The 26,123-nt window shown below is 34.7% G+C and overlaps 1 protein-coding gene across 1 annotated transcript; it reads left to right on the top strand.

Annotated features, from left to right (window-relative positions):
• The first annotated feature begins 396 nt into the window (after nt 1–396).
• LOC107896309 (pleiotropic drug resistance protein 3) lies at nt 397–25,223 on the top strand. The gene is made up of 25 exons (XM_041112511.1): nt 397–917; nt 994–1,117; nt 1,190–1,278; nt 1,354–1,438; nt 3,993–4,152; nt 4,409–4,485; nt 4,629–4,673; nt 4,754–4,844; nt 4,915–5,216; nt 5,316–5,597; nt 5,698–5,966; nt 11,933–11,977; nt 12,062–12,222; nt 12,300–12,403; nt 16,193–16,346; nt 21,412–21,528; nt 21,602–21,675; nt 22,382–22,714; nt 22,806–23,096; nt 23,201–23,284; nt 23,380–23,513; nt 23,824–24,057; nt 24,146–24,317; nt 24,404–24,658; nt 24,953–25,223. The coding sequence occupies exons 1-25, from the start codon at nt 631–633 to the stop codon at nt 25,145–25,147; spliced, it is 4,164 nt and encodes a 1,387-aa protein (XP_040968445.1). The 5' UTR covers nt 397–630; the 3' UTR covers nt 25,148–25,223.
• The last annotated feature ends 900 nt before the right edge of the window (nt 25,224–26,123 follow it).

The raw sequence follows: 26,123 nt of genomic DNA, 5'->3' as shown, positions 1-26,123 counted from the left end.
TCTCGAATTTAAGATCTTGGATTTATGAATTTAGAGTAGCATTTTTTATAATTAATTTAAGATGCATTATTATTATTTATCGATGGTGTGTGAGATCTATATACCAACAATACATCAAATATTCTATTATAGATTTATATATCTAAGTACATATGATCCTTTTATGTTCCAACAGTTATGCATATGTATAATAAAGTTAATTAATTAATAATCACCTAACAATTACCTAACTTTAATAATTAGTCACTGTGAACTTATAGGAACTATCAGTAACATTTACTTATCCTAATAAAGTTGAATAAACATTTAAACCCACTTAATTATTTAACGGTTCTTTAAGAAACAATAATATTTAACATTATTTCCTATATTAATATTTATAGCTATACCTATTGTATGCACTAATGAGATATAAAAAACAAGGTTATGCGAAAAAGCAATCACGGGCATAGAATATAAACAATAAACGGAATATAAAAAATGCAAAAAAAAAATCTATTAATCTATATAAAAAAAAAGTTGGTAACTATTGCACACATATCACTTATAATTACTAGATATAAAAAAAATTACACTATTATTATACGTGATATAAGTGGTAGATTCTGAAATGATGGTCTCCGCAAATATATGCATATATATACAGAGGGCGAGGCCTTTAGATATAAGTTCATAGTGGAAACTGGAAACTATTGTGTTGAGTTGGTTAGTATGGAACGTGTATATGGTGAAATGGAGTCGCAATGTTCAACAGATAAAGGTGATGGGACTGTAGCAGGGTTTGGTAGAGGAGTGGAAGTGGTAGATATTAAGAAGCTTAGTGCTGAGGAGCGCCATGTTTTGATAGAGAAGCTTATCAAAAACATAGAGAAAGATAACCTCCGGTTGTTGCACAAGACTAGAAAAAGACTGGACAGGTCCTAGCCTAATTTCCCTTTGTTTGTTCCATTTAGACATGTAATCTAAATCACTAGTTATTATATTTGTTTGTAGAGTTGGTGTAAAGTTGCCCACGGTGGAGGTGAGATACAGAAATCTTAGCGTGGAAGCTGAATGTGATGTGGTTCATGGGAAGCCTCTGCCCACGTTGTGGAATTGTCTTCTGTCCGTTCTCTGTGTAAGTAGTATGAAGGAGAAGCTTTTTTTCAAAGATTGCTAGTAAATGAATTGGAATTTTGTTTTTGGACAGTACCCTGCAGTAAGGCTGTTTGGTTTTAAGACGCACCGAGCCAAGATAAGCATTATTAACAATGTTAGCGGCATCATAAAGCCTGGAAGGTATGAAAGCCTTAGAATTAATGCTTGCTTGATTGATTGATAGATATGTATGTAATTCAATGAGATTTTGTGCAGGATGAGCCTGCTGCTTGGCCCTCCTGGATGTGGGAAGACCTCCCTGTTGAAGGCACTTTCAGCGAATCTAAACGGATCTCTCAAGGTATCACCTACATTCTTTCTTGGAAAAATGGCTTTTCCTCTATAATATTTTTATATTCACTCAACTATTCCTTGAATTGGATGAAACTTAAATGACAAGAAAGTTTTTAACGCTTATTTTCTATTCACAAGATTTAAAAGTATGATTTTTCTTACGAATTTAATATGATTTTTCTTACGAATTTAAATTTATAATTGTTCTCATATAAAAGTTTAAAATTTTTCTTTTTTTTTTTAAATTGAGCTTTGAACTTAATAAATGTTTTCGTATTGGGATTTTAACTTTTTTATCTAAGTTAATTCTTAAAAACCTTTAAGTTTAGGCCCTAATATATAAACAATTGTCAATATCAAACACTTCACTTAAACAAAAAAATCAAGTCTAATATAAAAATAATTGTCAAGTTTAAAACCTAATTTGAAAAAAAAAAAACTAAATTTAGACCCAAATAATGATTTAATCTTTTTTTTTAGATACATCAAATATTTTTTTTATGAGAATCAATTTTTTTCTAATAATTCATTCAGCTTTAGAGACGCTTGGCAAAGATTTAGATGAGTTGTATTTGAACATGACCTTAGTTCAATAATAAAAAATAAAATTGATTCTAGTTTTAACTTAGATCTACAAGTAGGGACGTTTTGTTGGTGTATAAAAGTCACGATTAATTCAGCATTTACTTAAACTCATATTCTTAATATCCATGATGAAATTTTTTCTTATATGTATGGAAGTAACAATATCATAAAATGAAGTGATATATACATACACACAATTATATATATATATATAATCAAGTCTTCTATTTTTGTTGCAGAAAAGAATAAATCTACCTTCCTTGTGAGCGCACCAGCAACTTGATATAGAAATAATATAATATATCATATCATACCATATTAAAATATGATATAAAATATAAATATGTGGCATAATATAATTTCTAATTTTGTAAAATAATTCATTTATTATATTTAATATATTAATTTTAAATAATTAATATTGTAAGAGGTATATATTTTAAATAAAAAAATATTCTTTTCAAAAATTATAATTATTTTTTAAATATTTTATGTATATAAATTAAATTTGTTAAGAAAACATACTTAAGAATCAATTAATTTGGTAAGGACTATTTTGTCAAAAAGGTTAGTAGGGACTATTATAGTAAAATAGAAGAGGTATTTTTAGAAATAGTTAAAATAGAAAAAATGGGAGGACTATACCTATAATTTAGAAAGGCTGGGAGTCGTTTTCTAAGATATATATTAGACGATCGAACCCTTTTTTTTTTTATAAAACAACACTAAATAAATATGGTCTAACATGGTTGGTCAAATAATGGTGGTCTCTTTTTTTTTTTAATATTTTATTGGTTAAAATATGAGATAAATTTCTATATTTTTTTCAAGTTTGAAATTAATTTTTTTTTATTTTTTATATTTCAATGTTCAGGTCAAAATGTTAATATTGTTAATTTTTTCTCTGAAACTTGTTGGTGTGACATTAAAAAAAATAATACTCACTTAGTAACTATATAATAACAAAATGACGTTATAATAACCTTAAATTTAATGGAAAAAATTTAACAGTGTTAATAGTTGGATATTAATTTTGAAATTTGAAAGTAAAGAGAATATATTTTCAGAAATAAAAGTACAAGGACTAAATTTTAGAATTTTGAAATTTACAAGGACTTATGGCGTATTTTGACTATTTTAGTTTCTCTAAAATAATAAAAAATTTATATAATTATATAAAAGAAATTATGTATAAAAACTATGATAATTTTTCATACAAAATGATATATGATAAAAACCTTTTAGTGAATAAACTATAAGATACAATAAAAGTATATTAAAAGTTAATTGCACTGAACATCCCCAATCTATGACCTTTATTTTTAATTGGTCTCTAAACTTTAAAACATTTTAATTACATCTCTAAACTATCAATTTTATATTAATTAAGTTCTTCTGTTACTAAAATCGTTAATTTAACTGTTAAATGACGTATCAGATATTATGTGACATAGTTTAAAATTAAAAATTTAAGAAAAATCAATACTATAAAAATAGATACATATTTTAGAAATCTTAATTTTATGTTTTTCAACGCTTTTATAGAAGTTTTACTGTTCACTATTTTTTTTTTAGCTTTTATATTTAAAAGTTATGTGACAATATTCTATTTATTTCTTTTAGATTTAGCTATATAAGGTTTGACATGTTATTTATCAGTTAATTTAATGGTTTTAACAATAAAAGGACCTAATTGATATAACGTGAATAGTTTAAGGATGTAATTAAAAATTTTTGAAGTTTAAAGACTAATCTAAAATTAAGGTAATAGTTTGAGAAAGTCTTGTGCAATTAAATCTTAAATTAAAGATAATAAGAAATATAATTTATTTTGTTAAGTTTTCGTTTTTAAATATACTATTCATATAATGTTGTGAAAGCAGGCTGTCAAAATGCAAAAAGTATATAATAGGCTAAATTTATAGAAAAAGTAAGATGGTTTGAAGAATCTCTATTTTTTGGGTTGATTGTAATAGGTAAGCGGGGAAGTTTCTTATAATGGATACAAACTAGAAGAATTTGTTCCCCAGAAGACGTCAGCATATATAAGCCAAGATGACTTGCATATTCCGGAGTTGACAGTCAGGGAAACTCTTGATTTTTCTGCTCGTTGTCAGGGTTTAGGCAACCGACAAGGTGCTATTTCATTAATCAATATTTTGTATTCTTTTCCCACTATTTTTAGCAAAAAAGTATAAAAAAATTTGAATTTTGTTGAGAGCATGTCTCACTCCCTCAATGATGAAGATACTGTTATGGATGTTTCTATACTCAATTTTAGTTTCGAGATTTTGTCTCCCTATTTTGATACTCGAAATAACATTTATCTCTTCTGTTCGTAAATTTTCTGGCTTGGTTGGTACTCAATAACATTTGTTATATGGTTATGAAGAATTAATGATGGAGGTAAGCAGAAGGGAGAAGGAAGCAGGGATTGTTCCAGATCCAGATATTGATGCTTACATGAAGGTATATGACAAAACAAGATGAAGTTTAAGTGTCAGAATATTTGGTTTGAACTTTAATTTTTTGGATTTTGCATATAGTTTGTTCTTCTAGTGGATGTTATTTGAGAAATTTATAAATTAGAACAATTTGGTCTGATTATACAGGCTACATGGGCAAGCCGAACCCTTCAAACGGACTACATACTAAAAGTAAATTTTGGTGACCAAGCTTAATCATGCTTCCTTTTATAATGCGTAGGTCTTATGTTTCCAAACCCTTGACACTGCAGATTCTTGGACTTGATATTTGTGCTGGTACAATAGTTGGAGATGCCCTTCAAAGAGGTATCTCTGGTGGTCAGAAGAAGAGGGTGACCACAGGTAATCATTTCATGTTGAATAGTTGAGCTATTCAATCTTGTGTTGATATACATGTATGTAAATTGTGCAGGGGAGGTCATTGTTGGCCCTATAAAAACTTTATTTATGGACGAAATTACCAATGGGCTTGACAGTTCCACAGCATTTCAAATTGTTTCTTGTCTCCAGCAACTGGTGCATATCACAGACGCAACTTTGTTGGTCGCATTGCTTCAGCCTTCACCTGAGACCTTTGAGCTTTTCGACGACATTATATTGATGGCTGAAGGAAAAATTTTATATCATGGACCACGTGACGCCGTTGTCGAATTCTTCGAAAGCTGTGGCTTTAGATGTCCTCAAAGGAAAGAGATTGTAGACTTCCTTCAAGAGGCAAGTGAAATCCAGTTTCAATTATTCTTTTTTTCTCGTAACCCCAGAGTATTTGTGTTATTTCTTCAGCTTGAAGTTTGATATATGAGTATGCTACAGGTATTATCCAAGAAAGATCAAGCACAATACTGGTACAATACTGAGTTACCCTACTCCTACTTTTCAGCCGATGTGTTCTCCGAGAAATTTAGAGCATCTCCTTTGAGAAAACGGATAGAGGAGGATCTGTCAGAGCCATATGATAAATCTCAATGCCACAAGAATGCTCTTTCCTTTAATTTCTATTCTGTTTCAAGATGGGAAATCTTCAGAGCTTGCATGTCAAGAGAAGTTCTCCTCATGAGAAGGAACAAATATTTGTATATATTCAAATTCACTCAGGTCTCGTTTTATTTATATTTATATCATCATCATCTCTGCTTTAGTTTTGGAAACATAAATTGAGATGTAAGTGTTAACTTAAAAACTTGTTTCATGGCAGGTTGTCATCATTGCAATTGTGACAATGACTTCATTTCGTAAAAGTGATATGGATATTGATGCGCTTCATGCAAATTACTACTTGGGAGCAATATTTTATGCAGTCTTGATACTTGTTGTTGATGAATTTTCTGAGCTAGCCGTGACTGTTTCTAGACTCTCAAGTTTCTACAAGCAGAAAACGTTGGGGTTTTACCCAGCATGGGCTTTTGCAATCCCATGTATTATTTTAAAGATTCCCGTTTCATTTTTTCAGTCCCTGGTTTGGACATCTGTTGGATCTAAGTGCTACAGCAGCAAGCTTCAACAAAATGCTTGTCGAGCAAGTCTCGTGACTTGCAGCAGAAACAAAGCAGAAAACTCAAATAGATTTTGAAGCAAAACTAAAAATAGAGAGCATATGGATGAAAACTTGTTGAATTCATTCAAAAAACTGAATATGGCTCAAAGCCAATACATAAACAAGCTTACAACTTGACAAAACAGTAGGTTAACCTAAACTTCACCTACTACCACTAATAAACTTAGTAACTTGAGCTAATTAACTTGTACAAATCAACAAAGCTGATTAATCAGCTCAATCACCATCAGTTTTACATCAAATATAAACCTAACATAGTTGAAATACAACTAAGTTACATTGCATTAACTTAAAAATACAAAATAAGTGAAAACACAGCTTGCTGGCTTGATGAACTTGCAGCTTCTGCATGTAGTGCCCTCGACAGTCTTGGTTGCTGCATGCTGACCATTGCTTCAACACTCCTCCTTGGTTAGCATGTTGCAAACTCCCATCTTAGTTCTTAGGTGTTGAAACTTGGAAACACTGAGTGTCTTTGTCAAAATGTCAGCAGTTTGCTCTTCAGAACTACAATGAACTAATTTGATAACATGAGCTTGCTCCATTTCTTGAACTGCATGAAGTTTGATGTTGAAATGCTTGGTCCTTCCATGAAAGACAGGGTTCTTTGCAATTGCAACAGTAGATAGGTTGTCACACATTATCTCTGTTGCTTCCTTTTGCTCATGGTTAAGATCAGCTAAGATTTTTCTAAGCCATATTGCTTGATTAACTGCTGCAGCAGCAGCTATATATTCAGCCTCTGCAGTAGATTGTGCTACTACTGCCTGTTTCTTTGAACTCCAGCAAATCATACCAGAGCCTAGGTTGAATGCATAACCTGTTGTGCTCTTCATATCATCCAAAGAACCTGCCCAATCACTATCACAATAGCCAACTAACTTTAAGTTCTCAGCCTTGGTAAATTGCATTCCATAGGACAAAGTTCCCTTGATGTATCTTAGAACTCTTTTTGCAGCTCTAAAGTGACTTTCATTTGAGCAATGCATGAACCTTGAGAGTAGACTCACAGCATACATTATATCAGGTCTGGTAGCAGTCAAATACAACAAACATCCAACTAGACTTCGATAGGTTGTTTCACAGACCTTTTCATGCTTATCTTGGCTCAAGAGTTTTTCTCCAACAGCAATTGGTGTGCTGGTTGCTTTGCAATTCTCCATTGAGAATTTGTTGAGAACCTTCATAGCAAAGGTCTTTTGACTAAGACAAATTCCATTTTCAGCTTTAGTTACTTCCATGCCTAAGAAGTAAGACATCAATCCCAAGTCAGACATCTCAAAGTGCTGTTGCATTTTAGCTTTAAAGCTGCTTAGCATCTCTCGATCTCCTCCTGTCACCAGTAAGTCATCGACATATATTGACACAATGAGCTGAATTTCAGTACTAGTCAATTTAACATAGAGAGTTGGCTCACTTAGACTTCTCTCGAATCCCAAACTGGTCAGATATCCATCAATTCTGCTATACCAGGCCCTTGGAGCCTGTTTCAAGCCATACAAGGCTTTGTTGAGTTTGTACACCATTTCTTCCTTGCCAGACACCTTGAAACCTTGAGGTTGCTCCACATAAATCTCCTCTTCAAGGAATCCATTCAGAAATGCTGATTTTACATCAAGTTGGTGTATCAGCCACTGTTTTTGTGCTGCTAAGGCAACTAGCAGTCTGATGGTGTCTAGCTTGGCCACTGGTGCAAAGGTTTCCAGGTAGTCTGATCCATACCTTTGACTGAAGCCTTTCACAACCAACCTAGCCTTTAACTTGTTTAGGCTACCATCAGCATTGTTCTTGACTCGATAAACCCATTTGACACCAATAATCTTCCTGTTTGTTGGTCTATCAACCAGACTCCAGGTCTGATTCTTTTCAATCATCCTGATTTCTTCAATCATTGCTTGCTTCCAGTCCTCCTGGCTTTCTGCTTCTTCAAAGCAACTTGGTTCAACAGTAGCCACTTGTGCTCTTTCATAAACATCAGCCAGTGATCGAGTACCTCTGATTGGAACATCATCTACATCCATTTCAAGTGTGTTTTCATCATTTTCAACTTGGTCCAATGCCAGATCTTCAGCCACTGCCTCTGGTTCAGCCTTCTCCCAATTCCAGTGTCCTTTTTCATTGAAAACAACATCCCTGCTAACCAATATCTTGTTTATAGCAGGTTCTAGGATTCTGTAGCCCTTTTTAACCAAGCTATAGCCGATCAGGATCCCTGCTTGAGCTCTTTTATCTAGCTTGCTTCTCTTCTTAGCTGGAACTTGAGTGTAGCACAGACAACCAAAGGTTCTGAGATGAGCCAGTGATGGCTTAAACCCAAACCAGGCTTCAAATGGAGTCTTCTCAGCCAGAGCCTTGGTTGGGAGCCTGATTTGGGGATAAACTGCTGTGTTAACAGCTTCAGCCCACAGAGTTTTGGGCAAATTCTTCTCAAACAGAAGACATCTTGCCATGTTCATCAAGCTTCTGTTTTTCCTTTCACTGACCCTATTCTGTTGGGGTGTATACACATTAGTCAACTGGTGTTTGATACCTGCTTCTTCACAGTAGGCTTGGAACTGAGCTGAGGTGTACTCAATTCCATTATCTGACCTCATTGCTCTAAGTTTGCAACCAGACTTAGTTTCAACAGCAGCTTTATACTTCAGGAACACAGATGGAACTTCTGATTTCTGTTTTAGAAAATAAATCCAGCAGTATCTTGTAAAGTCATCAATAAATAGAATAAAGTACCTGCTTCCTTTGAGAGACTCAGTCTTCATTGGTCCACACACATCTGTATGCACAAGCTGGAGCTTCTCTGATGCTCTCCATGTTGTGCTTGTTGGAAATGGCAATCTTGCCAATTTTCCTTGCTGACATATCTCACAAAGCTCATCATTCTTCACTGAATCGATAAAATTTACTGCCAGACCTTCATTGACCATGCGGGCTATGGATTTGTAGTTTGTATGTCCAAGCCTCTGATGCCAGAGTCTAGAGTCATCAGTGGAGGCTATGCAGGCTGAATGTAAGTCATTTGGCCAGTCTACTTCAAAACATTTATCAGTCATGGTGACTGTTATGAGGTTTGATCCACTTGGATAAAAAATTTGACATTCTTTCTCCTTGAACACAACTGAGTAACCTTTCTCAAGTAGTTGAGTTATACTGAGAAGGTTCCTATCGATTTCAGGTACCAAAAGTACATTTGAAATGATTTTGCCACCTGTAGAGGTATGAATCAGCACATCTCCTCTTCCTTCAGCATTAATCAACTGACCATTTCCAATTTTTACCTTGGTTTTGCAGGTTCTGTCCAGGGTTTTGGAGATACTAGCATCTGGTGACATGTGGTTTGTGCACCCACTGTCTAGAAGCCAGCCCTTTGAACCCTTCTTCTGATTTGCTGCACATGACACAGCAAAAACATATTCTTCTTGATCACTGCTTTCTTCAGCTACTCGAGCTTTTACCTTTTGTTGCTGAAATTGATTCTGTCTTGGTTTGCTTCTATTCTTGCAAACTTTTTCAACATGGCCTTTTTTCTTGCAGTGTTGGCATACTGCATCTGGTCTAAACCAGCATCTATCTTCTGGATGACCAGCTCTTTTACAATGTCTGCAGAGTTGGTCACTGCTCCTAGCAGCATCAGGCTTAGGCCTGTTTTTCCAGAACTTTTTGCCTTTGTGAGTTTTGATGCTCGAGGCTTCTTTGGCTTGAAAAGCCCCTTCCTGGTGTTCCTCTTGTCTGCTGGCTCTTCTTTGCTCTTGTGCATACAAGGAATTGATTAGCTCAGTTAAGGAGATAGTTGTCAAGTCCCTTGAGTCTTCGAGGGATGAAATTTTAGCTTCATACCTCTCTGGTAGAGTGGACATGACTTTCTCAACTATTCTAGCTTCACTGAATTACTCTCCTAGGAGCCTTATGCTGTTTACAACAGCCATAATCTGATCTGAGTACTGCTTAACTGTTTCTTCCTCTTTCATTTTGAGATTTTCGAAATCTCTTCTCAAGTTGAGCAGCTGTTGTTGCCTTGTTCTCTCAGTCCCCTGAAATTCTTCTTTCAGCTTGTCCCAAGCCTCCTTTGGTGTTTCACAGGCCATGATCCTCATAAAGATCACATCTGTCACACAGTTTTGTATGCATGACATGGCCTTGTGCCTTTTTGTTCTTTCATTAGTGTGTTGCCTTATTTGAGCAACTGTAGGATTAGCTCGAAGAGGTGCTGGCTCAGCATCTGAGTTAACAACTTCCCATAGGTCGAATGCCTGCAGGTAAGTCCTCATCTTAACTGCCCAAATGTTGAAGCCCTCTCCATTGAAGACAGGTGGTGAAGCTGGTGAAAAACCTGATGATGCCATGGTTTTGATACTGAACTACAACAGGTCCTCTAAGAATATGGCTCTAGATACCAATTGTTGGTGCAAGAGGCAGCAACAAAAGAGAGAACAAGAGCACAGAACATGAAGCAAGGTGCAAGAAGCATTTTTACTTGCTCACAAATGTGCAGCAAGGGAGCTAATGGCTGATAGCTCATTCAGCTCATTCATTCAACTAGAAAAAACATACATTTATAGTCAAATACATCACCAAATAGTCAACTAACCCAACTAATCAGCATTGGGACTATTAAAACATTGCTTGTACACATAAACAAGCCACATAAACTAGTCATTCAACACCTAATGCATCAAGCTGTCATCAACTTGTCCATTTTAAACTAGATTAATTAGAATAAAACTAAAGAGAAACCTTGCTGTTACAGCAAGCATATGTGCTGCAGCATGTCATCAAGCTGCATGCACTTCAACCACAAAATGTAACAGCAGCATGGTTGGCCAATTTCCAATACTCCTCCTTGGACTCCATGCTGCAAATACCAGTCATTCATCAAGTTTTTTGAACTTGGCAGCTCTTAGATGCTTTGATTCAAGCTGACCAATTCATTTTCTTCTTGCACAAACAGTTCGTGAGTATAGTTGCCTGCCTTCATTCTGCCATTTTGGCTTGCAATTCGACAGGCTCACACTTTGCTTACTGTCTTCAAGAGGCTTGCAACTATACAACATGCATTGAGCTTCCACATGTTGCTGAGCTCACACCTTTGACAGACTCACATCTTTGCATATTGTCTTCAACAGGTGTCTTCATCAGGCTCGCACTTTGCTAAGCTTGCAGCTTTGACATCTTGCTAAGCTTGCACATTTGGAAAGCTCACACCTTTCCTTTAAACTCCTCCTTCAGCTTATTCAAGCTAGTTTGGGGATCTTATAAGTTTGAGCCGATATTATCTTCTCTACAAGCAGTCCTTAATGACTTGCTTGTGCTTTGACAGCTTCTTTCTTTTCAACAAGCAGGGGAAGCAAAATCAATGGTCCCGTAAGACATAGGCTCATGATACCAATTGTTGGATCTAAGTGCTACAGCAGCAAGCTTCAACAGAATGCTTGTCGAGCAAGTCTCGTGACTTGCAGCAGAAACAAAGCAGAAAATACAAATAGATTTTGAAGCAAAACTAAAAATAGAGAGCATATGGATGAAAACTTGTTGAATTCATTCAAAAAACTGAATATGGCTCAAAGCCAATACATAAACAAGCTTACAACTTGACAAAACAGTAGGTTAACCTAAACTTCACCTACTACCACTAACAAACTTAGTAACTTGAGCTAATTAACTTGTACAAATCAACAAAGCTGATTAATCAGCTCAATCACCATCAGTTTTACATCAAATATAAACCTAACATAGTTGAAATACAACTAAGTTACATTGCATTAACTTAAAAATACAAAATAAGTGAAAACACAGCTTGCTGGCTTGATGAACTTGCAGCTTCTGCATGTAGTGCCCTCGACAGTCTTGGTTGCTGCATGCTGACCATTGCTTCAACAACATCTCTTACCTATTATGCCATAGGATACAGCCCTCAAGTTTGGAGGTGAGTGAGTTTCAAAAACTCTAATTTTTGAAAGAAATTATTGGCACTCAGGTTTCTGTGACCTTTACCTTTACCTTCTTTCAGGTTCTTCCGTCAGTTCCTTATGTATTTTACTATGCAAGTATCATCGGCATCCCTGTTTCGTTTCTTGGCATCCGTTTGCCAAACTATGGATTCTTCAATAGCAGCTGCCACTCTTATAATTTTCATGAAACAGATAGTTTGTGGCTTCATCATGCCACAATGTAGTATAGTTCTTAATAAGTATGAAACCTACTAACAATCAATGATGATTCCTTTAATGTTATTCCTTTGGTTACAGCATCCATGCCAAGCTGGTTGAGGTGGGTGTTTTGGGTTTCCCCAGTCACATATTTAACCATAGGGCTCTCAGGAAATGAATTACATGCTCCAAGATGGCAAAGGGTAAGGGTAATGACATCTCTCTCTCTCTCTCTCATCAATTTGACCATTATTTTTTCGAATTAAATTTCACCATCAGCCTTTTAAAAAGAGTTGAATTGTTAAACTTTTAACAGAAATACTAATTAAAACGCTAATATTTTAATCATGGTAGCCTACATGATAGTTCATGTATCATTCATGCTATTTTTTTATGAACTTATATATATATATATATATATATATTGAATTTTGAACTTACTTTTGTTTTTAAATATTTTTATAAAGTTTAATTTATTTGTTGACTTCATATATATAAAATAAATAGCGTCATGTCAGCATGAAGTACATGTAGACTACCATGCAATTTATCACATCAACATTGTTAAAAAATTAACATTTTAGTTAACATTTTCATTAAAAAAGTGATTTTGACTTTTTCTGAAAGACCAATGGTCAAATTTAACTAAAAAAAAAAGAATAAGAGCCAAATTGACAAAAGATATAAATGTTGAGGGCTAAATTTAATATTATGCCTTTTGTTAATCCGTGAAACAATTTAACAACAATTTAACTATAGTAGGATAGGTCCAATTTAGCCCTTAACGCTTACATCTTTTATTATTTATTAATTTGACCATTGACTTTTCAAAAAGAGATGAATTCAACCCTTATTTTACAATGAATTGAATTGTTAATTTTTTAACAGAAATATTGGATAAAATGCTAAATATTTAATCATGTCAGCTCGCATGACAATCCATAAGTCCTTCACACTATGATTTTTAATTTTATGAACTTTATATATATTTTGGAATTTGAATTTATTTTTATTTTTTGAATATTTTTATAAATTTTAAATTATTTGTTGATCTAACATATAAGAAAAATAGTCTCATGTCAGCATAAAGTACATGTGGATTGCTATGCGATTTTTAATGCCAACGTTGTTAAAAAAACTTAATATTTTTGTCAATATTTTCGTTAAAAAAGTATTTTGAATATTTCTAAAATGTTAGTGGCCATAAGAGTCAATTTGATAAAAGATGTAAATGTTGAGAGTTAAATTTATTATTATAGACCATGAAACATTTTAACAACAATTTAATAACAATTTAATAAGAGTAGGATAGGTCCGATTTCCTATACAACCTTTCCTGGTAAAAGCTAATAACAACTAGGTATTGACATAATAGAAAATATAAAGCCATCGTTGTAATTTGATAATAGTAGAAATGATATTATTATTAGCATTTTTTTTTGTAAGAGAATAGATAATTGAACATGGTGAAAATGTTGGTCTTGTGAATTTTCAAAACACAAATAAATATAAAACTTCACCATGTGGTATAAATAATTAACATAGCTATGTTGGAAATTTAAAAATTTAGGGATGAGGTACAAGCCAATAATATTTAAGTCACCCAAGATGGAAACTCGACTCAACATGGGTATAACGTCAAGTTTTAAGATCAACTAGACAAAGTACATCATTAGTATGTGACTACTAGCGCTATAAAATGATCTATAATATATCATCTCAAGGTAAAAATGTTAGGTGCCCATAATGATAAAGTAAGGATGAGCGATATAGTCTTAATAGACTTATAGCGTAAATATGTTTGAGTGTTATAATTACAAGAATACCCTCGGTGAGATCTCTATATGTGAGTGAAAGTGTGACCGCTTCTAATAACTCAGGGCTTGACTCTAATAGCACTCATGAAAAGAGGTTATAGACACTAACTATAATAGTGTTCATGAATATTGTGCATTGATTGGTATTGAAATTGTTACGTGAGATATGTTCTGTTAATCAAATGGGATAGTTGGCTCAATGCATAGTCTACTATGCAATTTCGAGTAACCTTAACATGTTTTTGCTAAATGAATGTTCAATTGTAAGATACCTTCATTTATGCAATTGATTTCTAAAATTATCAAAATTTAGAATATTTTGAAAATTAGGGGAAATTGTTGGAACATTTTCAAAATATTTGTAATGTTCCAATAGTTACAAATGAAAGGTTATAAGTGATCATAAAGTTATATCACTTGGCTATTGACCAAGAGTTGTCATTATTCATAATGATAATGTATGTCTCTTAAATACAGAAACTTATGTCACTTAGTTAATTAATAAAAAATTATAATTATTCAAGTATATATTTATTGAATAGATAAATTTATTGGTAATATAGGCGACTATCCGAATAAACATGTTGAATAGTTATATCTTTATGAAAAGATATGAGAACTCTTATAAATAGGAGTAAACTTTCATTTGAACGGTACAACCAAAAAACATAAAAACAAAACTTCTTTCTATTCTCCTATCATCTTTTATATTCAAAGATTGTTTTATAAAAAATTCCTACAAAAGTTTTTATTTATTTATTATTATTATAGAATTTGATACTCTTGCTATGCTCTGCTTAATGCTCAGTGGATTATTTTTCGTCAGTACAAAACATAGGTAGTCGTTGAATTTCATTGTGTCATCGAGATTCATTTACCTAAAACTTTTTTGTATACCAAAATATAGATAAAGTGAATAAAACCTTAAACATAGTGACATGTTGCATACCATGAAAATCTCTTAACTAGACATTACACCAATCACCCAATTTCAAATTCTACCGATAGATGTTAAAAGATATTTTATTTGCAAGGGCATACCATTTTTATCCCATTGTTTTTTTTAACCAATTAATTTTATTATAAGTATAATAACAAATTTAGTATTTAACATTTATATCTTTTGTCACTTTGGCCCTTACTATTATTTTTAAGCTAAATTTGGCCATTAACCTTTTAAAATAAGTCGAATTCAACCATCAACATTTCAAAAATATTTGAATTGTTATTTTTAATAGAAATATTGACTAAAACACTAAATTTTTAATTGAACTTTTATGAACTTCATATATATATATATATATATAGAATTTTGAACTTGTTTTTATTTTTGAATATTTTTATAAATTTTAAATTATTTGTTGATATGCTATATAAGACAACTAGTATCAGTCAACATAAAGCACATATGTGTTGTCATGTATTTGTCACACTAACATTGTTAAAAATTTAATATTTTAATTAACATGTTCGTTAAATAAAAAATAATTTAATTCTTTTTAGAAGATTAATAATCAGATTTAATTAAAAAAACAATAAACATCTTGATAAAAATATAAAGGTTAAAATTAATCCATGAAACAGTTTAAGAACAATTTAATGACACTAGGATATGTCCAATTTTCTATACAAAGCGCTTTGGTAGTAAAAGCTGATAACAACCGAGTACTGAGTACTGACATAGCTCGTTTCTGGTTTCCTGCTGGTCCTGACATAGCCCACATCTACCATCAACTCCCATATCCCATGAAATCAGTCCGTTCTTGGTATGCAGTCTATCTTGGATGGCCATTCAAGCCACCAGCAAATGCTTAGGGATCTGTAAAGGAAACCATGTAGCCTTTCCAGATATATGTTTCTAGGAAACTTCCAAACTAGTGAAGCCTTCTGATAGGTGATGAATGCAGAGATACATTCCTTACCCGCATGGAAATCCCCATTTTGCTCAGTATTTGTCCAGATGGGAGTCAGAAGTCTCACATTTGTCCTTAAAATGTGCCTTAAAAACTAGCTTTTGAGATCGTGTTTTAAGTTTCCTTTTTACTCAACATGACATGTATGATGTATCTTAACACAAACAAATGGAGATCCTATGAAAGCTAGAAGTCAACTTAATTTATTTTCCTCATCCCTCATAGCCAAGTAAAACAAATTCATTCTTTGCTTATTTTGCAGGTCCAGGAAACAAACTCTACATTAGGCCAAGAAATACTAAAAAGCCATGGATTTGACTTTGAAGATTATTTTTTCTGGATTTCAATTGCCGTATTACTTGGTTTTGCTTTAGTGTGGAACATTGGATTTACTTTGGCCCTAAGTTTCTTGAATCGTAAGCTCCATTCTTTTACTTCATTGTATTGAAGTTATGGTCAGCATGCAGCAACCAAGACTGTCAAAGGCACTACATGCAGAAGCTGCTGGTTTACCTAGTCAGCAAGCTGTTTATGTTTCATTTTGTAATTTTAAGTTAGTGTAATGTAACTTAGTTGCTTTATAACTATGTTAGGTTTATGCTTGATGTAATTTTGATGTTGATTGAGCTGATAAATCAGCTTTGTTTACTTGTTCAAGCTAATTAGCACAAGTTACCATGTGTATTAGTGGTAGTAGGTGAAGTTTAGGTCAACCTACTGTTTTGTCAAGATTGTAAACTTGTTTATGTATTGGCTTTGGGCCATTTTTGAAGTTTAATGAATGAATTCAACAAGTTTTCATCCATATGCTCTCCATTTTTAGTTTTGCTTCAAAATCCATTTGAGTTTTCTGCTTTGTTTCTTCTACAAGTCACGAGACTTGCTACACAAGCATTCTGCTGAAGCTTGCTGCTGCTGCCTCTTGCTCCAACAATTGGTATCTAGAGCCGTATTCTTAGAGGACCTGTTGTAGTTCAACATCAAAACGATGGCATCATCAGGTTTTTCACCAGCTTCACCACCTGTCTTCAATGGAGAGGGCTTCAACATTTGGGCAGTTAAGATGAGGACTTACCTGCAGGCATTCGACCTATGGGAAGTTGTCAACTCAGATGCTGAGCCAGCACCTCTTCGAGCTAATCCAACAGTTGCTCAAATAAGGCAACACACTGATGAAAGAACAAAAAGGCACAAGGCCATGTCATGCATACAGAACTGTGTGACAGATGTGATCTTTATGAGGATCATGGCCTGTGAAACACCAAAGGAGGCTTGGGACAAGCTGAAAGAAGAATTTCAGGGGACTGAGAAAACAAGGCAACAACAGCTGCTCAACTTGAGAAGAGATTTCGAAAATCTAAAAATGAAAGAGGAAGAAACAGTTAAGCAGTACTCAGATCGGATTATGGCTGTTGTAAACAGCATAAGGCTCCTAGGAGAGCAATTCAGTGAAGCTAGAATGGTTGAGAAAGTCATGTCCACTCTACCAGAGAGGTATGAAGCCAAAATTTCATCCCTCGAAGACTCAAGGGACTTGACAACTATCTCCTTAACTGAGTTAATCAATGCCTTGTATGCACAAGAGCAAAGAAGAGCCAGCAGACAAGAGGAGCACCAGGAAGGGGCTTTTCAAGCCAAAGAAGCCTCGAGCATCAAAACTCATAAAGGCAAAAAGTTCTGGAAAAACAGGCCTAAGCCTGATGCTGCTAGGAGCAGTGACCAACTCTGCAGACATTGTAAAAGAGCTGGTCATCCAGAAGATAGATGCTGGTTTAGACCAGATGCAGTATGCCAACACTGCAAGAAAAAAGGCCATGCTGAAAAAGTTTGCAAGAATAGAAGCAAACCAAGACAGAATCAATTTCAGCAACAAAAGGCAGAAGCTCGAGTAGCTGAAGAAAGCAGTGATCAAGAAGAACATGTTTTTGCTGTGTCATGTGCAGCAAATCAGAAAAAGGGTTCAAAGGGCTGGCTTCTAGATAGTGGGTGCACAAACCACATGTCACCAGATGCAACTATCTTCAAAACCCTGGATAGAACCTGCAAAACCAAAGTAAAAATTGGAAATGGTCAGTTAATCAATGCTGAAGGAAGAGGAGATGTGCTGATCCATACCTCCACAGGTGGCAAAATCATTTCAAATGTACTTTTGGTACCTGAAATTGATAGGAACCTTCTCAGTATAACTCAACTACTTGAGAAAGGTTACTCAGTTGTTTTCAAGGAGAAAGAATGTCAAATTTTTGATCCAAGTGGATCAAATCTCATAACAGTCACCATGACTGATAAATGTTTTGAAGTAGACTGGCCAAATGACTCACATTCAGCCTGCATAGCCTCCACTGATGACTCGAGACTCTGGCACCAGAGGCTTGGACATGCAAACTACAAATCCATAGCCCGCATGGTCAATGAAGGTCTGGCAGAAAATTTCATCGATTCAGTGAAGAATGATGAGGTTTGTGAGATATGTCAGCAAGGAAAATTGGCAAGATTGCCATTTCCAACAAGCACAACATGGAGAGCATCAGAGAAGCTCCAGCTTGTGCATACAGATGTGTGTGGACCAATGAAGACTGAGTCTTTCAAAGGAAGCAGGTACTTTATTTTATTTATTGATGACTTAACAAGATACTGCTGGATTTATTTTCTAAAACAGAAGTCAGAAGTTCCATCTGTGTTCCTGAAGTATAAAGCTGCTGTTGAAACTGAGTCTGGTTGCAAACTTAGAGCAGTGAGGTCAGATAATGGAACTGAGTACACCTCAGCTCAGTTCCAAGCCTACTGTGAAGAAGCAGGTATCAAACACCAGTTGACTAATGTGTATACACCCCAACAGAATGGGGTCAGTGAAAGGAAAAACAGAAGCTTGATGAACATGGCAAGATGTCTTCTGTTTGAGAAGAATTTGCCCAAAACTCTGTGGGCTGAAGCTGTTAACACAGCAGTCTATCTCCAAAACAGGCTCCCAACCAAGGCTCTGGCTGAAAAGACTCCATTTGAAGCCTGGTTTGGGTTTAAGCCATCACTGGCTCATCTCAGAACCTTTGGTTGTCTGTGCTACACACAAGTTCCAGCTGAGAAGAGAAGCAAGCTAGATAAAAGAGCTCAAGCAGGGATCCTGATCGGCTATAGCTTGGTTAAGAAGGGCTACAGAATCCTAGAACCTGCTACAAACAAGATATTGGTTAGCAGGGATGTTGTTTTCAATGAAAAAGGACACTGGAATTGGGAGAAGGCTGAACCAGAGGCAGTGGCTGAAGATCTCGCAGTGGACCAAGTTGAAAATGATGAAAACACACCTGAAATGGATGTAGATGATGTTCCAATCAGAGGCACTCGATCACTGGCTGATGTTTATGAAAGAGCACAAGTGGCTACTGTTGAACCAAGTTGCTTTGAAGAAGCAGAAAACCAGGAGGACTGGAAGCAAGCAATGATTGAAGAAATCAGAGTGATTGAAAAGAATCAGACCTGGAGTCTGGTTGATAAACCAACAAACAGGAAAATTATTGGTGTCAAATGGGTTTATCGAGTAAAGAACAATGCTGATGGTAGCCTAAACAAGTTGAAGGCTAGATTGGTTGTGAAAGGTTTCAGTCAAAGGTATGGGTCAGACTACCTGGAAACCTTTGCACCAGTGGCCAGGCTAGACACTATCAGACTGCTAGTTGCCTTAGCAGCACAAAAACAGTGGCTGATACACCAACTTGATGTAAAATCAGCATTTCTGAATGGATTCCTTGAAGAGGAGATTTATGTGGAGCAACCTCAAGGTTTCAAGGTGTCTGGCAAGGAAGAAATGGTGTACAAGCTCAATAAAGCCTTGTATGGCTTGAAACAGGCTCCAAGGGCCTGGTATAGCAGAATAGATGGCTATCTGACCAGTCAAGGATTTGAAAGAAGTCTCAGCGAGCCAACTCTGTATGTTAAATCAACTAGTGCTGAAACTCAGCTCATTGTCTCAATATATGTCGATGACCTACTGGTGACAGGAGGAGATCATGAGATGCTAAGCAGCTTTAAAGTCAAAATGCAACAGCACTTTGAAATGTCAGACTTGGGATTGATGTCTTACTTCTTAGGCATGGAAGTAAACCAAGCTAAGAATGGGATTTGGCTAAGTCAAAAGACCTTTGCTATGAAGGTTCTCAACAAATTCTCAATGGAGAATTGCAAAGCAACCAGCACACCAGTTGCTGTTGGAGAAAAACTCTCGAGCCAAGACAAGCATGAAAAGGTTTGTGAAACAACCTATCGAAGTCTAGTTGGATGTTTGTTGTATTTGACTGCTACTAGACCTGATATAATGTATGCTGTGAGTCTACTCTCGAGGTTTATGCATTGTTCAAATGAAAGTCATTTTAGAGCTGCAAAAAGGGTTCTAAGATACATCAAAGGAACTTTGTCCTATGGAATGCAGTTTACCAAGGCTGAGAACTTGAAGCTAGTTGGATATTGTGACAGTGATTGGGCTGGTTCCTTGGATGACATGAAGAGCACTACAGGTTATGCATTCAACATAGGCTCTGCTATGATTTGCTGGAGCTCAAAGAAGCAGGGAGTAGTGGCTCAGTCGACTGCAGAAGCAGAATATGTGGCTGCTGCTGCAGCAGTCAATCAAGCCATATGGCTTAGAAAAATTTTGAAAGATATCAATCATGAGCAAAAGGAAGCAACTGAGATAATGTGTGACAACCAATCAGCAGTTGCTATTGCAAAGAATCCTGTTTTTCATGGAAGGACCAAGCACTTCAACATCAAACTTCATGCAGTTCGAGAAATGGAACAAGCTCATGTTGTTAAGCTGATACATTGCAGTTCTGAAGAGCAAATTGCTGATATTTTAACAAAAGCACTAAGTGTTTCCAAATTTCAACACCTGAGAGCTAATATGGGAGTTTGCAACATGCTAACCAAGGAGGAGTATTGAAGTTATGGTCAGCATGCAGCAACCAAGACTGTCAAAGGCACTACATGCAGAAGCTGCTGGTTTACCTAGTCAGCAAGCTGTTTATGTTTCATTTTGTAATTTTAAGTTAGTGTAATGTAACTTAGTTGCTTTATAACTATGTTAGGTTTATGCTTGATGTAATTTTGATGTTGATTGAGCTGATAAATCAGCTTTGTTTACTTGTTCAAGCTAATTAGCACAAGTTACCATGTGTATTAGTGGTAGTAGGTGAAGTTTAGGTCAACCTACTGTTTTGTCAAGATTGTAAACTTGTTTATGTATTGGCTTTGGGCCATTTTTGAAGTTTAATGAATGAATTCAACAAGTTTTCATCCATATGCTCTCCATTTTTAGTTTTGCTTCAAAATCCATTTGAGTTTTCTGCTTTGTTTCTTCTACAAGTCACGAGACTTGCTACACAAGCATTCTGCTGAAGCTTGCTGCTGCTGCCTCTTGCTCCAACACATTGTTTTCCAGAGAAGAGAAACAGATAGTTACTCATTTTTCACTCGTTTAAACTCATTCAGCCCCTGGATCTTCTCGAGTTGTCATTTCTCATGAAAAGCTTTCCACAATAAGGAAAGGAGATTCTCTCAATGGTTCAGATAAGGAAGATGTGTCTAAAAAGGAAGAATCTAGTAAAGGTTCATTCTTTTATCTTCATTTCCTAAAATCACTGCTTTTTGTTTGAACTATTATTCATGTCTGCCTTCACAGGGAGAATGGTATTACCTTTCGATCCCTCAACATTAACATTTCAGAATCTCCAATACTGTGTTGACACACCTCAGGTAATTACGCCATCTTTTCCTTATGCAACATAACCATAGAGAACCAATTTGGGAAGACTTCATTAACCCTGACATGACTTCTTAATCCTTGTATGCCTTGCTTTTTTGTCATGTTTTATGATATCTATACAAATTTTATTGTGTTAAGAATCGTAATGCTCATTGTGAACAGAATATCATGTTTGAGAATTTGTGTTAACATGTGTTTATGTTTAACATATATTTCGTGTTTTACTTATATTATGTATATTCACGAGCCATTGTTTAACACAATACTATTTATATCATTATGGTTTTTTGTCCTCTTTAATTTTTTAATATCTTTTAAACTTAAATTGTATTTTTTTTATCAAATTATCATAAAATGAATGAAAAAGTTGATGTCGTATTGCCACGAGATGGTATATTAATATTTAATTATTTTTTTAAAATAAAAAATATTTTTATTAATTTTAATGAGTTTTAATTTTTAAAATTTTTAAAAAATAATTAAATATTAATGTGTCATTTACGTGATAATTTATGTATACATTATATTAGTAAAATTAATTAATGTTACTTTTTTTTATGAATTGATAAAATATAAATTTAAGAGTTAAAGAAAAAAAAAAAGAGAAACTAAAAGAAGGGGTAAAAGTTATATATATATTTGTAAAATTGGAGTTATGCCTGCTATTATTGGCGCATTGTTTGACAATGTTCTTAGGAAATGAGAAAAGGAGGGAATGCCCACAGAAAACTTAAAATACTTTCAGATATCACCGGAGCAGCTAGGCCAGGTGTTCTAACAGCACTGATGGGGGCTACTGGAGCTGGGAAAACTACTCTTCTTGATGTTCTTGCAGGGAGAAAAACAATAGGATACATAGAAGGCGAAATCAGAGTTAACGGTTACCCTAAGGTTCAAGAAACATTTGTTAGGATATCAGGTTATTGTGAGCAAAATGATGTACATTCTCCTCAAATCACAGTGAAGGAATCTTTGATTTTTTCTGCTTGGCTGCGCCTTCCTGCTTGTATTGATTCAAAAACTAAAACTGTAAGTCCTCAAAGATGTAGAAATGCTGATTCTTTTCTATCAAAATTCATGGTAATTTGACTTAAATCTGCTGGTTTAATGGATTCCGCAGGAATTTGTGCAAGAAGTTATTGAGACCATTGAACTTGGTGGAGTGAAGGATGCTTTAGTTGGCACACCTGGTCTTAGAGGTCTATCAACGGAGCAACGGAAACGACTTACAATAGCTGTGGAACTCGTTGCTAATCCTTCTATAATATTCATGGATGAACCTACCACAGGCTTGGCTGCAAGAGCTGCCGCCATAGTCATGCGTGCGGTGAAGAATGTAGCTGATACAGGTAGAACAATTGTTTGCACGATCCACCAACCGACCAATGACATATTTGAATCATTCGATGAGGTGAAAAATCCATTTCTTAGGCTAGAATTATTTGGACCATTATATTTCCTTGCCATCATGAAAAAGTTGAATAAAAGAATCCTATACTCTCTTTTAATGCTCAGTTGATTTTTCTAAAACCTGGTGGGAGTGTGATCTACTACGGGCCAATAGGACCACATTCAAGTAAGGTTACAGAATATTTTGAGGTTAGTTGCCCACTTTTGCTTCTTTCATTTTCTGATAAATGTACCGAGCTTATTGCTTCCTGAGCATAACTGCCGCCTTCTATTCTTCATGATAGAATATACCTGGGGTGCCCAAGATCAAAGATAATTGCAACCCGGCGACATGGATTCTAGAGGTTGCTTCAGCTTCAGCAGAAAGAGAACTTGGGATCGACTTTGCCGAAATTTACAAGAATTCTGCCTTATATGAGTAAGTTAAATTAGAACACTTAGTAATTCTTGTGTTTTCTAAAGTTGAACCAGGAGCCAGTGATTTCTTCTTTAGATAGATGTTCTTGTCTAGACCTTCTAATGTTTATATTGTGGTGATGGAATCAGTTTACAAGTTTTCCCATTCCCAGTTGTTTGGTTCCATTGCTGGCTCTATTCATAACTTAAAAGCATTATTTTCTTTTTCAATTAATTGCATATCCCTGGTAGCCGGGATGCTTAAATATAGTTGAGAGTAGTATTAGTGGATATTTATAAAGGTGCGAATGAACCATTCTTTTCCCTGGTAGGAACAACATAGAGCTTGTAAGGGAATTGAGTAATCCAGCTTCAGGTCCAGGTTCAAGAGAAGTGCATTTTCCAACCCAATTTGCTCAAAACTACTGGGGACAGATCAAAAGTTGCCTATGGAAACTCCATTTATCTTATTGGAGAACTCCTTCCTATAACTTGATGCGTTTCTTTTTCACTATCTCAGTCTCTTTGATCTTGGGCCTACTGTTCTGGAACCAAGGAACGAAAATGTAAGTGTAGTTAAATTTGTAAAGGAATCATTATTATTATAGGCAGCAGTTCTGGTGATACATTTTGATAATCTTCTACTCATTACAGAAACAACCAACAGAGTTTATTCAACATTTTTGGTTCAATGTATGGTGCTGTGATATTCCTCGGATGCAACAGTGGTTCAGCTGTTCAACCATTTGTGGCAACTGAGAGAGTCATTATGTATCGAGAAAGATTCGCAGGGATGTACTGTTCCTGGTGTTATACCCTTGCACAGGTAACATAAAAACACATGAACTTAATAAATATTATAATACAGTGAACACAGCTATAACATGTAAAAGTAATATGAATGAATTGCAGGTGTTGATTGAGATACCATATCTATTTACACAAGCGGTAGTGTTTGTGATACTCACATATAGTATGATAGGGTACTATGTGACAACATATAAGGTGTTTTGGTACTTTTATGCTATCTTCTCTACACTGCTGGGCTTCAACTATTTAGGGATGCTTCTTGTCGCTTTGACACCCAATGTCGCAATAGCTGGAGCTTTAACCTCTTTTTTCTATCCATTGTTTAATCTTTTCTCTGGCTTTTTGCTTCCCAAATCGGTAAGTTGTTTGCATCTCATTACTCTTCATCCTTCTTCTCCTAAAGAAATATATATTAAATTTGCTGTTACTAATATTAATCTTACTCAGAATGTGGTTATGTAATATTCCAACATACTGTGTAACATTTAGACTTCCAATTTGTTCATATTTTTTTATGTTTTCCACCTAATCGTTAATAATTATTAAGTTTAGGTTTACACGTGAGTAAAAGGTAAATCTTAGCTCATATTCTTGAATATAAAGGAAAAGAAAAACGTAAATAAAATAATAATTTTTTTGTTGTTTATGTAGAAAATACCTGGCTGGTGGATCTGGATGTATTATTTAGTGCCCACATCTTGGACTTTGGATGTGTTGATGACTTCACAATATGGAGATTTAAATGATGAAATTATGCTTTCCGCAGTTGTTCTCTCTTCTTATCCCTTAATTTATTCATCACTTTTTGTATTTTTTATCAAGCGTCTCAACTTTGAGCGAAGATGAATTATTTTCTCCTAATTTGTCGTAAGAAATTAACATGTAAGGATTTTCTCAATAAGTTAGAATTCTTTGTATTTAATTCTCTGTATTATTTTGCAAATTCTAAAGCATATGGATTCCTTTATACATGAACAAAATCTTAGTTGGATCAGTTTGTTTCCTCTTGAGAACATTATATCTAAGAAAATACCAGCTAAATAATTAATTACTCTTTTGTTTAAATTATTATTATTATTATTATTATTTATGCAAATTTGTTGTTTTGAGTAAATTTGTTTTACAATCACAAGCATTGTAGGACTAAATGACACATCCTAATCAGCTGCTTAAGAGGCTAAGCACTACATAATCTTCGATAATGGATGTTGGACTTGTTGTATCAAAACTCTTAATTGTTGACTAAATTGGTCAACATCCGATCTAATTGGCTCTACCTTCCAATGTAACTGGTTTTCATCAATAAAAACCTCCTCCATCGATTTTGAGAATCCTAGCAAATACATTGTTCAACATTAAGCATTTGAACCTTAGTTAATAGTTATTGTGTAACACCCCAAAATAGGGGATAGGAGTTTTAGGGGTAATGCAACAGTTTGATTTTGGGCCTAGTCGGAACAGCGGTTTTGGAACCACAATTCTAAGGCCGGAGAAAATTATTTTGATGTTATTTTATGTCTTATAATATAATTTTATCAGTGCATGTAAATTTTGATAAGTTAATTTTAGCGATTTCTAGTCCAATTTCGAAAAAGGACTAAATCGCGTAAAAGGTAAAAGTTGTGTTTTGATGCCTAAGGTGTTAAATTGCTTTGTGTCTTAAATTGGGAGACTTTAAAGTGAAATTAGACCCCTAAATAAAGCATGACCAGTCATGGGGGACAAAAAATTATTGAAAAGTCAAAATTAGGTGAAATTTGGTCACCAATATTGACTAGTTTTATTATTAACAAATCAAAACGAAAAAGCTATCATTTTTCTC

Source organism: Gossypium hirsutum, chromosome A05, assembly GCF_007990345.1.
Source record: "Gossypium hirsutum isolate 1008001.06 chromosome A05, Gossypium_hirsutum_v2.1, whole genome shotgun sequence".
NCBI classification, from domain to species: domain Eukaryota; kingdom Viridiplantae; phylum Streptophyta; class Magnoliopsida; order Malvales; family Malvaceae; genus Gossypium; species Gossypium hirsutum.
This window is presented reverse-complemented; position numbering and strand designations above follow the sequence as displayed.

Coding starts and splice junctions, on each gene's coding strand:
- LOC107896309 (XM_041112511.1), top strand. CDS start 631: ATGCATATATATACAGAGGGCGAGGCCTTTAGATATAAGTTCATAGTG. Junction 918..993: donor ACTAGAAAAAGACTGGACAG/GTCCTAGCCTAA, acceptor ATTTGTTTGTAG/AGTTGGTGTAAAGTTGCCCA. Junction 1,439..3,992: donor ATCTAAACGGATCTCTCAAG/GTATCACCTACA, acceptor TGATTGTAATAG/GTAAGCGGGGAAGTTTCTTA.